Source organism: Schistocerca gregaria, chromosome 11 (assembly GCF_023897955.1).
Source record: "Schistocerca gregaria isolate iqSchGreg1 chromosome 11, iqSchGreg1.2, whole genome shotgun sequence".
In the NCBI taxonomy this organism is placed as follows: Eukaryota; Metazoa; Arthropoda; class Insecta; order Orthoptera; family Acrididae; genus Schistocerca; species Schistocerca gregaria.
This window is the reverse complement of record NC_064930.1, coordinates 100,198,741-100,213,347: the sequence shown is the minus strand read 5'-3', so window position 1 is coordinate 100,213,347 and position 14,607 is coordinate 100,198,741. Positions and strand designations below refer to the sequence as shown.

At 44.5% G+C, this 14,607-nt stretch overlaps 1 protein-coding gene across 1 annotated transcript in view; it reads left to right on the top strand.

The window, feature by feature from the left end:
• LOC126295103 (guanine nucleotide-binding protein subunit beta-2) overlaps positions 1 to 14,607 on the top strand; it is a 190,056-nt gene that overhangs the window by 159,451 nt on the left and 15,998 nt on the right. The window contains exon 7 of the mRNA XM_049987358.1: positions 12,458 to 12,680. Coding sequence (XP_049843315.1) covers positions 12,458 to 12,680 — 223 coding nt within the window. The remainder of the gene's footprint in view (positions 1 to 12,457; positions 12,681 to 14,607) is intronic.

The window sequence follows — 14,607 nt, the reverse complement described above, 5'->3', positions numbered from 1 at the left end:
TGGTGCTATAGACGAATGTTGAAAATTAGGTGGACTTATAAGGTAAGGAATGAGGAGATTCTACGCAGAATCGGAGAGGAAAGGAATATGTGGAAAACACTGATAAGGAGAAGGGACAGGATGATAGGACATCTGCTAAGACATGACTTCCATGGTACTAGAGGGAGCTGTAGAGGGCAAAAACTGTAGAGGAAGACAGAGACTGGAATACGTCAAGCAAATAATTGAGGACGTAGGTTGCAAGTGCTACTCTGAGATGAAGAGGTTAGCACAGGAAAGGAATACGTGGCGAGCCGCATCAAACCAGTCAGTAGACTGATGACCAAGAAAAAAAGTACTAATATCTTCTGTCCTATGTGAAAGTCACGGCGTATACAAACCTGTTTTTGCAGTCTTCTTCGGTGCTCTGCGGCACGTTTGATGTTGTTGAATGCAATGTCAATTATTCCATGGTGCCGTAGTCGACGAGATGTAGGAAAACATACTAATTTTTTAATTTTGTTAGGTGGTTCAACATTTTTTTAATATAGCAGTCGGAGATATCATAGTACACTCAAGGAAATTGAAATAAGAACACCGTGAATTCATTGTCCCAGGAAGGGGAAACTTTATTGACACATTCCTGGGGTCAGATACATCACATGATCACACTGACAGAACCACAGGCACATAGACACAGGCAACAGAGCATGCACAATGTCGGCACTAGTACAGTGTATATCCACCTTTCGCAGCAATGCTGGCTGCTATTCTCCCATGGAGACGATCGTAGAGATGCTGGATGTAGTCCTGTGGAACGGCTTGCCATGCCATTTCCACCTGGCGCCTCAATTGGACCAGCGTTCGTGCTGGACGTGCAGACCGCGTGAGACGACGCTTCATCCAGTCCCAAACATGCTCAATGGGGGACAGATCCGGAGATCTTGCTGGCCAGGGTAGTTGACTTACACCTTCTAGAGCACGTTGGGTGGTACGGGATACATGCGGACGTGCATTGTCCTGTTGGAACAGCAAGTTCCCTTGCCAGTCTAGGAATGGTAGAACGATGGGTTCGATGACGGTTAGGATGTACCGTGCACTATTCAGTGTCCCCTCGACCATTACCAGAGGTGTACGGCCAGTGTAGGAGATCGCTCCCCACACCATGATGCCGGGTGTTGGCCCTGTGTGGCTCGGTCGTATGCAGTCCTGATTGTGGCGCTCACCTGCACGGCGCCAAACACGCATACGACCATCACTGGCACCAAGGCAGAAGCGACTCTAATCGCTGAAGACGACACGTCTCCATTCGTCCCTCCATTCACGCCTGTCGCGACACCACTGGAGGCGGGCTGCACGATGTGGGGGCGTGAGCGGATGACGGCCTAACGGTGTGCGGGACCGTAGCCCAGCTTCATGGAGACGGTTGCGAATGGTCCTCGCCGATACCCCAGGAGCAACAGTGTCCCTAATTTGCTGGGAAGTGGCGGTGCGGTCCCCTACGGCACTGCGTAGGATCCTACGGTCTTGGCGTGCATCCGTGCGTCGCTGCGGTCCGGTCCCAGGTCGACGGGCACGTGCACCTTCCGCCGACCACTGGCGACAATATCGATATACTGTGGAGACCTCACGCCCCACGTGTTGAGCAATTCGGCGGTACGTCCACCCGGCCCCCCGCACGCCCACTATACGCCCTCGCTCAAAGTCCGTCAACTGCACATACGGTTCACGTCCACGCTGTCGCGGCATGCTACCAGTGTTAAAAAAGACTGCGATGGAGCTCCGTATGCCACGGCAAACTGGCTGACACTGACGGCGACAGTGCACAAATGCTGCGCAGCTAGCGCCATTCGACGGCCAACACCGCGTTTCCTGGTGTGTCCGCTGTGCCGTGCGTGTGATCATTGCTTCTACAGCCCTCTCGCAGTGTCCGAAGCAAGTATGGTGGGTCTGACACACCGGTGTCAATGTGTTCTTTTTTCCATTTGCAGGAGTGTAGATTCATTTGGTATGGAGTTAATTACATCCTGGAATGAGAGTATATGTGTGTCCTAATCAATATGTTTTTATGGCAGTATATTCTACATAGTTTACCAATTTCTTTCATTAGTCGTTCAGAAGGGTTCGAAGAAGCGTGATACCTGGGTATATAGATCGGAGAAATGTTTCTAGCTCGTAACATACGTGTCCATATCGCAGATCGAAATTGTGGTCCATTGTCGGAATTTACTTTCAATACATGCCCTACATGAAATAGAAAATATTTTACAAATGCATTCGAAACAGATTTAGCAGTAGCTTTGCGTAACAGAGTGAAGGTAACAAATTTCGAAGTTGAGTTCAACAGCGAGAAAGATGTAACAAAAACCTCTATTAGTTCTGGGAATCGGTCCCAAAATGTCTACAGCGGCCATGTGTCTCAATTTAACGGGTTCAGTGGGATGTAACAGAGGAATATGTGAAGTCGTGTCTGATTTAGCTTTCTGGCAGGTTTTACATGACGCTAAAACTCGTCGAATACGTTTCTCCATGCTGGCAAAATAACATTTCCGTCTTAGTATAAGAAAACTTTTTTGGCTCCGTAATGTGCGTAACTTAAATGAGTATACCAAATTAATTTGTTAACAAGTTCGTCAGGAATATATAATAAATAACCAGTTGTTGCTGTCAGGGTGAGAGCGGCGAAACAGAATATTATTGCGTACAGTGTAATGGTTTCTAATGGTAACGTTATTCCTATCTTGCCAAAGGTGTTTATTTCTTTCCATACGTTGTATTTGTTCTGCTCTTGTGCTATGTCTCGTAATGACGATGAAATGAAATTTTCAAACGCGACTTGTTGAATATACATGACGCTAAAATTTGCTTGGCAGAAGTTCGTTGCGATGTCTTGCTGATTGTTGCTGAGAGAACGGGATAGTGCGTCTGCTACAATATTTTGTGTACCGGGAATGTGAACAACTGTAAAATTAAATTCCTGTTAATAAAGTTTCTATCTGCTTAACCTGTCATGTGTAAATTTAGCTGAAAGTAAAAACTGTATAGCTCTATGGTCTGTGTAAACGGTAGTATGTCATTCATAAAGAAAATGCCTAAATCTCGTAAATGCCCATACAACACATAATGTTTCAAGTTCTGTGACAGAATAATTGCGTTCAGCAGGTGACAGAATGCGATTTGCAAAGGCGATGTTTTTAATTACTGTAGTACCGTCTTCTTCAATTTGCTGAAAAATGTGTACGCCTAAAGCTGTGTCAGAACTGCCGGTGGCAATGGAAAAATTTCTGGTAGGATCAGGGTGTGATAAAAGTGGTGCGTTCAACAAAGCTTGTTTCAGATTGACAAATTCAGACTGTGTTTGTCTATCCCAGGACCAAATAGCGTTTTTGCCCGTCAGTTGGCATAATCTAGGAGTGTCTAAAGCAGAGTAATGGATAAATTTACGGAAAAAGTTAATTAATCCCAGAAAGCTGCGCAGTTGTTTCTTTGTCGTTGGAACAGTAATGTCACGTAAAGCTTGAAGTTTTTCCGGGTCAGGCGCTATGCCTTCTGCTGAAATTACATGTCCAAGAAATTTTATACAAGTTTTGCCAAAGTGAGGTTTGCTAAGATTCACTGTGAGTCCTTGCGCACGAAAAGTTTGTAACAGTTGTTCAAGAATCAAACTGTGTTCAGACCAGTTAGCTTCTGCAATAAGGATGTAGTCTACATACGTTGTGATTTACAAAACTGATAACAGTCACCAAAACAGAGAAATGCTGTGTACTTTCTGCAGTTCGGATGGAGCTGAATTTGCCAAAGTCCCGATTTCAAATCTAATGTGGAATAAACAGCAGTACCATGAAATTTCTGTTTCATTAATAATAATGTCATTGATGTGACGCGAATCAAGTACGAGCCGAAGTGAGCCATCCTTTTTCTTAACAATATGGAGCGGGTTTATGTACGGACTAACTGCCAGTTCAATAATCCCGTGGTCTAGCATAGCTTGTAATTCTTTCTTAACTTGTTCTCTGTAGATATAAGGAATAGGATAATGTTCGGCTTTAAATGTCTCGTGCTGTTTAACTTGAAATTCATACATAAAACCGGACATAGTACCAGGGAAGTTGTCAAAAACTGCAGCTTGCTGTAAAAGAATTTTGCGTACTTGCTTACGTTCGTCGTCTGTATTTGCGCTGCTTTGTTTTACTTTATCAGAAATGATTTGCATAAACCGGCCGCGGTGGTCTCGTGGTTCTTAGGCGCGCAGCCCGGAACCGTGCGACTGCTACGGTCGCAGGTTCGAATCCTGCCTCGGGCATGGATGTGTGTGATGTCCTTAGGTTAGTTAGGTTTAAGTAGTTCTAAGTTCTAGGGGACTGATGACCACAGCAGTTGAGTCCCATAGTGCTCAGAGCCATTTAAACCATTTTTTTCATTTGCATAACGTCATAGTCGGCTTCGTCTGATGTATTGTAGTTGTGTACGTACGTATCTGTGGACAATGTGGAATGACAGTCTATATTACGTGATGCTGAAATGACCTCTGTCCGATTAATTGTTTGTTCTTCTGCAGATAAAGAGTGCTGAAATTCTAATGCCAATTGTACATTTTCATCCTTTAACATTAAATAGGAATTTTGAAATCCAATAATTGCGTCGTGTTGTACCAAAAAATTCGTGCCTAAAATAGCGTCTGTTGTCAATAAGGGAACAATCCAAAAATTTGAGTGGAACGTATGACCTGGAATACAAAACGATAAGTGTGTCTGTAATTTTACCAGATACTGCTCCTTTTACTTCAGTTTTGCCTAATGGTAACGTAGGATAGGTATTCTCTTTGTTACATTCGCTGAAAGTTTCTTCATTTATAACTGACATAGGTGATCCAGAATCGATTACTGCTGAAAATGTGAATGCTCCAATCTTTACTTCAATTACAGGGTGGGAAATGGCTTTTTGAATAACTGGTTTTTAAAGCAAAAATTTGTCTCGGATGTCGTCATAAGTAATAACATTTTCGTGAAAAACATTCTGCGTGTCAAAAAGTAGAGCTTACGTTGTTGGAAGATGCAACCTGTACTGTATCTAGTCAAATTCTTTCTGACGTGCCGTTATTTGCGGGAGGATGCTGTGGCATTTCAACTACACTCCTGGAAATTGAAATAAGAACACTGTGAATTCATTGTCCCAGGAAGGGGAAACTTTATTCACACATTCCTGGGGTCAGATACATCACATGATCACACTGACAGAACCACAGGCACATAGACACAGGCAACAGAGCATGCACAATGTCGGCACTAGTACAGTGTATATCCACCTTTCGCAGCAATGCAGACTGCTATTCTCCCATGGAGACGATCGTAGAGATGCTGGATGTAGTCCTGTGGAACGGCTTGCCATGCCATTTCCACCTGGCGCCTCAGTTGGACCAGCGTTCGTGCTTGACGTGCAGACCGCGTGAGACGACGCTTCATCCAGTCCCAAACATGCTCAATGGGGGACAGATCCGGAGATCTTGCTGGCCAGGGTAGTTGACTTACACCTTCTAGAGCACGTTGGGTGGCACGGGATACATGCGGACGTGCATTGTCCTGATGGAACAGCAAGTTCCCTTGCCGGTCTAGGAATGGTCGAACGATGGGTTCGATGACGGTTTGGATGTACCGTGCACTATTCAGTGTCCCCTCGACGATCACCAGAGGTGTACGGCCAGTGTAGGAGATCGCTCCCCACACCATGATGCCGGGTGTTGGCCCTGTGTGCCTCGGTCGTATGCAGTCCTGATTGTGGCGCTAACCTGCACGGCGCCAAACACGCATACGACCACCATTGGCACCAAGGCAGAAGCGACTCTCATCGCTGAAGACGACACGTCTCCATTCGTCCCTCCATTCACGCCTGTCGCGACACCACTGGAGGCGGGCTGCTCGATGTTGGGGCGTGAGCGGAAGACGGCCTAACGGTGTGCGGGACCGTAGCCCAGCTTCATGGAGACGGTTGCGAATGGTCCTCGCCGATACCCCAGGAGCAACAGTGTCCCTAATTTGCTGGGAAGTGGCATTGCGGCATGCTACCAGTGTTAAAGACTGCGATGGAGCTCCGTATGCCACGGCAAATTGGCTGACACTGACGGCGGCGGTGCACAAATGCTGCGCAGCTAGCGCCATTCGACGGCCAACACCGCGGTTCCTGGTGTGTCCGCTGTGCCGTGCGTGTGATCATTGCTTGTACAGCCCTCTCGCAGTGTCCGGAGCAAGTATGGTGGGTCTGACACACCGGTGTCAATGTGTTCTTTTTTCCATTTCCAGGAGTGTATTTGTACTGTTCTGCTATTTCGTCCTGACGCATTAGGTTCGGGATGACACCTACTGTCAGGTTCATTCATGATAACCTGTTGTTGCCGATGATTCTGCTGCTGGTAAGACCGACTGTTACGCTGAAAACTGTGCTCATTACTCTTACGTCTGTCATAATAATCGTTGCTATACGGCGCGTTGCGATATGAGTTGAAATGGTGTGTTCTCTGTACGTAGTGATTTCCTTGTAGCTGTGCGTTACTATTTGGTGGAGCCGACGCTATACGTGTAGGCGGCGAAACATTAAAGCTTGTTTGACCTTGCACATTACATTGTTGGTTAGGTATGCTAACCGGCTAGTTTTGTTGCTCTTGTGGTGAAAAGCCTCTATTATTGCCAAAATGTGTTTGCTGTTGCTGATAATTTTGATGATACTGATAATTAAAATGTTGTCTGTTATTAAAATTCTGGTGGTTGTCAGTCCTGGAGCGTCTATCACCTTTGCTATTAAAATAGCGTGGCTGATCGTAATTGCCGTATGCTTGTCGGCCTTGGTTATGGTGTGAAACATTTTTGTTTATGAAAGAATAGTCCGATTGCTGAACTTCCAAAAGCTGTAACAGATCTCTAAATGCCGAAACATTTTCTTTCTGCTGTCCTGTTAAAAGAGATACTCTTAACGATCGTGGTAATTTAGAAATACACAATTGGATAAGTGCTGATTCACTATACGGCTCACGTAAGTATTGGTTTTGTTGGACCATGTACTCAAAAAAATTGCGTGACAGTTGGAAAATTTGAGTTCTCATAATTCGGTAAGCTAATTAATTGATTCTTGATTCCACGCTGTGTCGTCTTCGACCAATACACTGACAGAAAAGCATTCTGAAATTCTACTACCGAGTAGCACTGTCTCGCGATCGGTCTCATACGAGTTGCGGGTTCGCCTTCCAAAAAACTGCAAATAAGTTCAATTTTGTGTGTTGCGGTCCAAGTTGGTGGAAAAGCAAAGCTAAATTGTTGTATCCAATCCAAAGGGTGAATCTGCGTTCCGTCATTTTTAAATACTTTAAATTTCCTAACGGATAAAAAGTGCTTGTAATCAAAATTATCGTCTCTGAATGTCTGAACAGGTTCAGGATTGTATGAGAATCTATTTGTCTGTGTCTGTTCAGATTCTAAGTCACGTACTCTCTGTAAATTAGCTAAATTATACTGGCTGTGTGAGTGTGACAAATGTTCGGAATGTGGCATATGCTGTGACGTGTTAGAGACTGCAACATTTTTCGCCTCTGTCACTTTAAAACGTTCGTCAATTTGGCTGTTCTATTTTTCAAATTACTTATCGACTTTCGCATCCAGAGTGTGTGAAAGTTCTGCTGACATTAATTTAAACTCGTCGCGTAACTGTGTTGCGTTTTCAGAACACTGGTTAGCGACTGCACTACTTTCATCTCTAAGTAATTTAGTTGTGGCAGCATGTGTATTGCGTATCTCTTCACTATTATTCCTGGCGCATGCCTTAATTTCCTCACGTAATTGTTTTTTAGTTCCATTACATTGCTCCGCAACGGCTGTAATCTGTTCAGTAAGCTGTTCAATAGAGGTGTCAAGTTTTTCATTAATTTGTTTGAACGACCTGTCATGGTTTTCATTCGACTGTTTGAGATTCTCATTAAGTTGTTTGTTCGATTCATTAAGGTTGTCTTGTTTTTCATTCAACTGTTTGAGATTTTCATTGTTTGTTCGATTCATTAAGGTTGTCGTGTTTTTCACTGAGTTGTAGTAATAAAGCCATAACTTGATCCAACCCAAAATTAGCGACTCTATTTTCTGTGCTGTGTGATGATGTATCTGCATATGTCACGTTTTGTGTAACCATTTGGTGATTGTCTGACTCGCGAAAAGGTTTGCTAATTGGATGAGCACTGTTGGTTCACTACATCGGAATCAAACAAATCTGACGTATTTTGAGTACATTGTTCACCTTCGTTAGGAATAATTAACTGTTCGCTACGTAAATTTTGCAAATCAGGCGTGTCAAACTGGATAGCGTTCATTGTAACGGAAAGTGCCGTGTCATCCATTGTCGTTAAATTAACAGAGGACACAATTGAATTTGTTTGCTCATCATTAGCATTAAAATCATTACTATTGATCGGCACGCACTGATTGTCTGCAACTGGAGGATTATCATCAAGACACTGGGTGTCGCTAGTATTATCAGTCAAATTATTAGAGTCGGCTTTTTCACCCATTAAGGAACGCGATGTACTGTTAGCAGTTTTTCGCGGCATTTTCACAACTCAAACTTAAGCACAAAATCAAACAAAGACAAAGCAAAAATGGAACAATACAGTTACAACAAAGACCAAAAAATTGCCGATGATCTGTGAAAGAAAGAATGACAAGTTAGTAAATGCGTTGCGCCAGATGCAAACTACCCTTAACAATAGTGTAAATAAGAGCGGATATATATCTGACTACTACTCAGAAATTCACAAAGAAAATACGATCCTGGCCGGTTCTCGGCAAGTGTAACCTCCCAAAGATATTTATTTAATAACCTCCCAACAGTAAAAAAATATAATTGTATAATTCACATTCAGTGTAACTGCCCAACAGATAAATTCCCTAAACTACCAATAATACAATGTGACCAACAGACTTACAACCTATCAATAAAATGACTGTGAATTTAAACTAGTAAATTTAGGACGTCAGCAGTGCTGCGTCATGGCCCTGAAAATTCATTCTGAGTAAATCGAAAAATCTTATCTCATTTAGGTCTCCGGATAACGCGGATATATCTGCTCCTATAAGAAATTTTTCTGGCGCAGCTCAGTGCAATGCTGGCCGATAGATTTGTCATGTACAAAAAGAAACAACAGATTTTTCTTTACAATAATCGGGATGGCCAAGGATTGGAGAAATTAGTGAATTCCTTAAATTGAGATGAATGTCAAAAGTTATTTTTTATGAGAAAGATTATTATCAACAGATTTTTTTAAAACATTTACATGGGACTTGATGTAACAATACTATGCGCTAGGCTGCTTTTACCTTATCCTAAAACGCTCAGGATCCGCCATCGCTGCACACGACCGGCTCAGCCAACACGATACACCAGACACGACTCCTCGCTATCAACAACTTACTCCTACTGCTACACTGTTCCTACTGCAGTCAGTACTGCTCTTTGGTCTCAGATTCTCTTACAGCTTACATATCGCAGGCAGCGCGTGAGCAACCTATCGAAATTACATCAGCTCGAGTGCGCTAGCAATAAATTCTTTTATCATGGACCTCTTACAATGTTGCTGGCAGGTTGTAACATTACGTTTCCTGGCGAATGGGGAATCTTTTAAAAGTCTGGCTTTTAGCCACAGAATAGCACAACCCACCATTTCAAAAGGTGTTGTGGATGCACTGCAATTTGCAACACATTAAATGACCAATACTTAGGTGACCTTGTGTTATTTTTCACACTTTGGACTATACGCACACCTCTTTTGTCGCACTGGGGCAACCTGCAAGGACTTTCTCCCTTTCGCTGCCAGTTTCTCTTTTGTGGCATGTTGAAATCAAGCAAGAGGTGCAACTAAATCAAACCTGAACTTTTTTGAACTAAGGCACTACGATACACATCAAAAAACACCGTATATTACTCAGAAAGAAACGATTTCCTCGCTGTATGCCTGATTTCAGACGTTTAATTCCTCTCTGCTCCATTTCATTTCTAGAATAGAAAGCTATCAATAGACAAAAATCCTTTCTCGAACAGCTAGTATACAGGGTGTTACAAAAAGGTACGGCCAAACTTTCAGGAAACATTCCTCACACACAAAGAAAGAAAACATGTTATGTGGACATGTGTTAGAGCTCATTTTATTACTTTTCTTCAAATCACATTAATCATGGAATGGAAACACACAGGAACAGAACGTACCAGCGTGACTTCAAACACTTTGTTACAGGAAATGTTCAAAATGTCGTACGTTAGCGAGGATACATGCATCCACCCTCCGTCGCATGGAATCCCTGATGCGCTGATGCAGCCCTGGCGAATGGCGTATTGTATCACAGCCGTCCACAATACGAGCACGAAGAGTCTCTACATTTGGTACCGGGGTTGCGTACACAAGAGCTTTCAAATGCCCCCATAAATGAAAGTCAAGAGGGTTGAGGTCAGGAGAGCGTGGAGGCCACGGAATTGGTCCGCCTCTACCAATCCGTCGGTCACCGAATCTGTTGTCGAGAAGCGTACGAACACTTGGACTGAAATGTGCAGGAGCTCCATCGTGCATGAACCACATGTTGTGTCGTACTTGTAAAGGCACATGTTCTAGCAGCAGAGTTAGAATATTCTGGATGAAATCATGCCGCGAATCGAGGAAGTACACTACATACTGACGAAACTAAAATCAGCTCTAACACGGAAATTAAGCGATTCCGAACACATGTCCACATAACACCTTTTCTTTATTTGTGTGTGAGGAATGTTTCCTGAAAGTTTGGTTGTACCTTTTTGTAACACCCTGTATAACAGTCTACTGCAAAAAAGTTTCTTTTCTGCATTTGTGAAACCTGTTTTCCTGGAAAAAATGCAGAAGAACCCCAACGCGAAAAATCCCCAACACGAACGTCTCAAATTAGCCACTAGACGCCTAGCAATAACCAAACAACAAGCAGAAATCACCGTGGTACACACTTCAGCGCATGCGCGAACTATCGCTGCCTACTGCGCATGCGCGGATTGACGGCAGTTTAGATCTGCTCTCTATTCCTGCGCGCGGATAATGTGTCTGCTAATTTTTGTAGTTTCACCCGTTCTACTGCTAGATGGCTGTCGCGATAGACCAGTACCGTTCGCGGCAGATCTTCGTGTAATACCGGCTTAAGGCGCCTCTCTCTGACAGGAAGTGAGCGACCGCTGAACCAGACTGCGGCTGTGAAGGGTCCCACAAACACACGAGCTTACGCTTCTCTGCATGTTAGCCCCGCGTGCCGTATGATTCTTCGTCTGCCTGGGTTTACTTCCCTTCAAGTGGACTCTCCCAACACTCCACTGTTTCCTTTATCTCAGCCAGCGTCAGCAGTATCGTTGGTGTGTGTCGTTACGTTCAAAAAATGGTTCAAATGGCTCTGAGCACTATGGGACTTAACATCTATGGTCATCAGTCCCCTAGAACTTAGAACTACTTAAACCTAACTAACCGAAGGACATCACACAAATCCATGCCCGAGGCAGGATTCGAACCTGCAACTGTAATGTTCGCGCGGTTCCAGGCTGCAGCGTTTGGAACCGCCATACAGGCGTATCACCTGGGGTGACAGTATGGGGTGCCAATGCTTACACATATCGGTCACCTCTTGTTCGAATTGGCGGCGCTTTGAACGCTGGACGTTTCATTTCAGATGTGTTACGACCCGTTGCTCTACCCTACATTCAATCCCAGCGAAACCCTACACTTCAGCAGGATAATGCACGACTGCATGTTGCAGGTCCCTTATGAGCCTTTCTGGATACAGAAAATGTTGGACTGCTGCCCTGTCCAGCACATTCTCCAGATCTCTCAGCAACTGAAAACGTCTGGTCAATGGTGGCCGAGCAACTGGCTCGTCACAATTCACCAGTCACTACTCTTGATGAACTGTGGTATCGTGTTGAAGCTGCATAGGCAGTTGTACCTGTACACGCCATCAGAGCTCAGTTTGACTCAATGCCCAGGCGTATCAAGGCCATTATTACGCCCAGAGGTGGTTTCTCTGGGTACTGATTTCTCAGGATCTATACACCGAAATTGCGTGAAAATGTAATCACATGTCAGTTATAATATAATATATTTGTCCATTGAATACCCATTTATCATCTGTATTTCTTCTTCGCGTAGCAATTTTAATGTCGAGTAGTGTATATGAAGGGCTTATTTCAGTAGTGGTACAAGTCCAGTTTTGCTCCTTCTACAGGAGAGTCCTAAAGTTAAATGAGCGCTGAAAAATCTGCAGTTGAGATTCCAGAAATTATTCAAGCATATGGCTTCTTGCTACAGATGAATCTTTCTTTCTGTTTGTACAATGTTTACAGTGTAATGTTTACATGAGGTTTATTCTTATACGAGCGGAGTATATGTACCTGCGTAGCCACTGTGCTCAGTGCACGAGTTCAGGCGCGCGGTCTGTGTGTGTTTCAGTTCCACCCGGGGGGCCAGGCGTTCTCGACGGCGTCTGAAGACAAGTCTGCTCGTCTGTGGGACCTGCGGTCTGACCAGCAGGTGGCTCGCTACGAGACGCCGGCTGGCAAGGGCGGTCCCGGGTTCACCTGCTGCGGGCTCTCCCTGTCCGGCCGGTATCTGCTGGCTGGCGCCGACGACAACTCCATCCACTCCTGGGACACCCTCAAGCTCTCACACTGCGGTCAGTAACCTCCTACAAATGAGCTGCTCCAGCAGTGGTGGGGAAGTCGGTAATGTGCAGGGAGCCGGGCGCTTCTGGCCACACATTCAGATTGTTAGCAGTGGGTAGCAACAGATCCACGGACAGCGGGGAAAGCTAGTGGACAGTCGGAAAACTGTGCGACTTTGGGCAGATGTGGCCAGGGATAGGGAAACGGGGAAGCCGCTCTTGCTCACACTATTAGACAGCCTGTCTCTGACAGTCAGCGATGACCTGGGTGGTATGGCTACTGAGACACGCTCACACTATTAGACAGCCTGTCTCTGACAGTCAGCGATGACCTGAGTGGTATGGCTACTGAGACACACGCACCTCCCTCCAGTATTTCAACAAAGGCTTAATCAGTCTTATATCAAACAATTAAATATTGTATGTGGAGATAATTTGCATTTATTAACCTGCCAGGGTAGCAGAGAGCACTAACCTGCTGCTTCCTGGTCTCGGGTAGGATTAACGACGGGGGCCGGTGTGCCGGCCAGCCTGGATGTGGTTTTTAGGGGGTTTTCCACATCCCCCTACGTGAATACCGGGCTGGTCCCCACGTTCCGCCTATGTCACACGCGTCACAGGCATTTCAAACACGTCCGCACTATTTCACGATTTCCACTAGTCGCAGACAGTTGGGGTACACTGATTCCGTCCCGGGGGGTACGCGGTTGCGGCAGGAAGGGCATCCGGCCGTGCCTCTCACTAACACTGCCAAATCCGTTCTAATCACGCCGACCCTCTAACATTCTGCGTCGTGTCTGTTTGTTCTATATCGTGTCTCCCTACCACTTTCGCGCAACTACGCTCTGAGCGTGTTTTTTAGGCAATTGACTAGTTTGAGCCTGGGACCTGCTGCTGGTAAGGAGACGCCAGACCACACATGACATGTAGACTTCAGAAGAGCTCAGTGAGACTAGCGACGATACAACCAAGTACTTAATGATCTCAGCGTCAGCTCCACTGCACTCCCTGTAAAAGAATCTTAATACTAACTAAATTTAGTGGAAGGGGTTCAAGGCTTTCCTATTTTTAGTTAGCTGGTGAAATAACGTCGAAAAAGCAGCTAAGTTTACCATTGGAATTTTTATTCTACTCACAAAACATTGTTTATAAATTGCACTATTGATAAAAGGAAATGTTTTGATACACGATGATAAAAACCAACTGCGTTCAACAAAAATGTGAACGAATATTCCCTGGATGGGTTTCCAAGTTCTACAATGGATCGAAGGATGACCTATGCCATACCACATCTATAATCTGGGTTTAAATTAAGTTCCACAAAAGAGAAAACTATCAAAAATGCTCTACAGCGACGCTCAATTATCTTTAATTACTCATCTAACTTGTCGTAAACTACAGTGGCTGATGTGGCTTCTCAATAATTGTATAACAGAGAAATCATCGCGTTTCAGATTTTTACTTCAATTGGCAAATGTGAACACCATGAGCTTTAATTGACGATCGACATTAGTATTACCCAAAAAGGGGGTGTAACAGATGAGACTTCTGCAGTTCTGAGTGATGCCTTATGCGCCCTTATGCGGCATCGCGTGCATTCATTACCTTGTCGGTGGTTAGGCAGTGTCACGTTCGGCGGGCGGCATAGCTCCACACTCCTCGCCGTCTCGGTAGCAACTCTCTCGAACTTCTCCTTACTACTGTTTACCGAAGTTGTTTTAAGAAAAAGGTATATAGCTGTGTTTTCAACTGGCCAATCAGCGTTTCAATGTTAACCTTAAGCTCCACCTATATAAATTCTGGCTATCCAATTACAAACGTTATACTTTTCGTGGTAGGGCAATGTTTTTAATGTTTGCTACGTAACAGAGACGCCAGAAAGTCTCACGCTAAAACCTGCAGCTAGTGTGGCCCTTTTAGTGTTATCGTAACATCTATA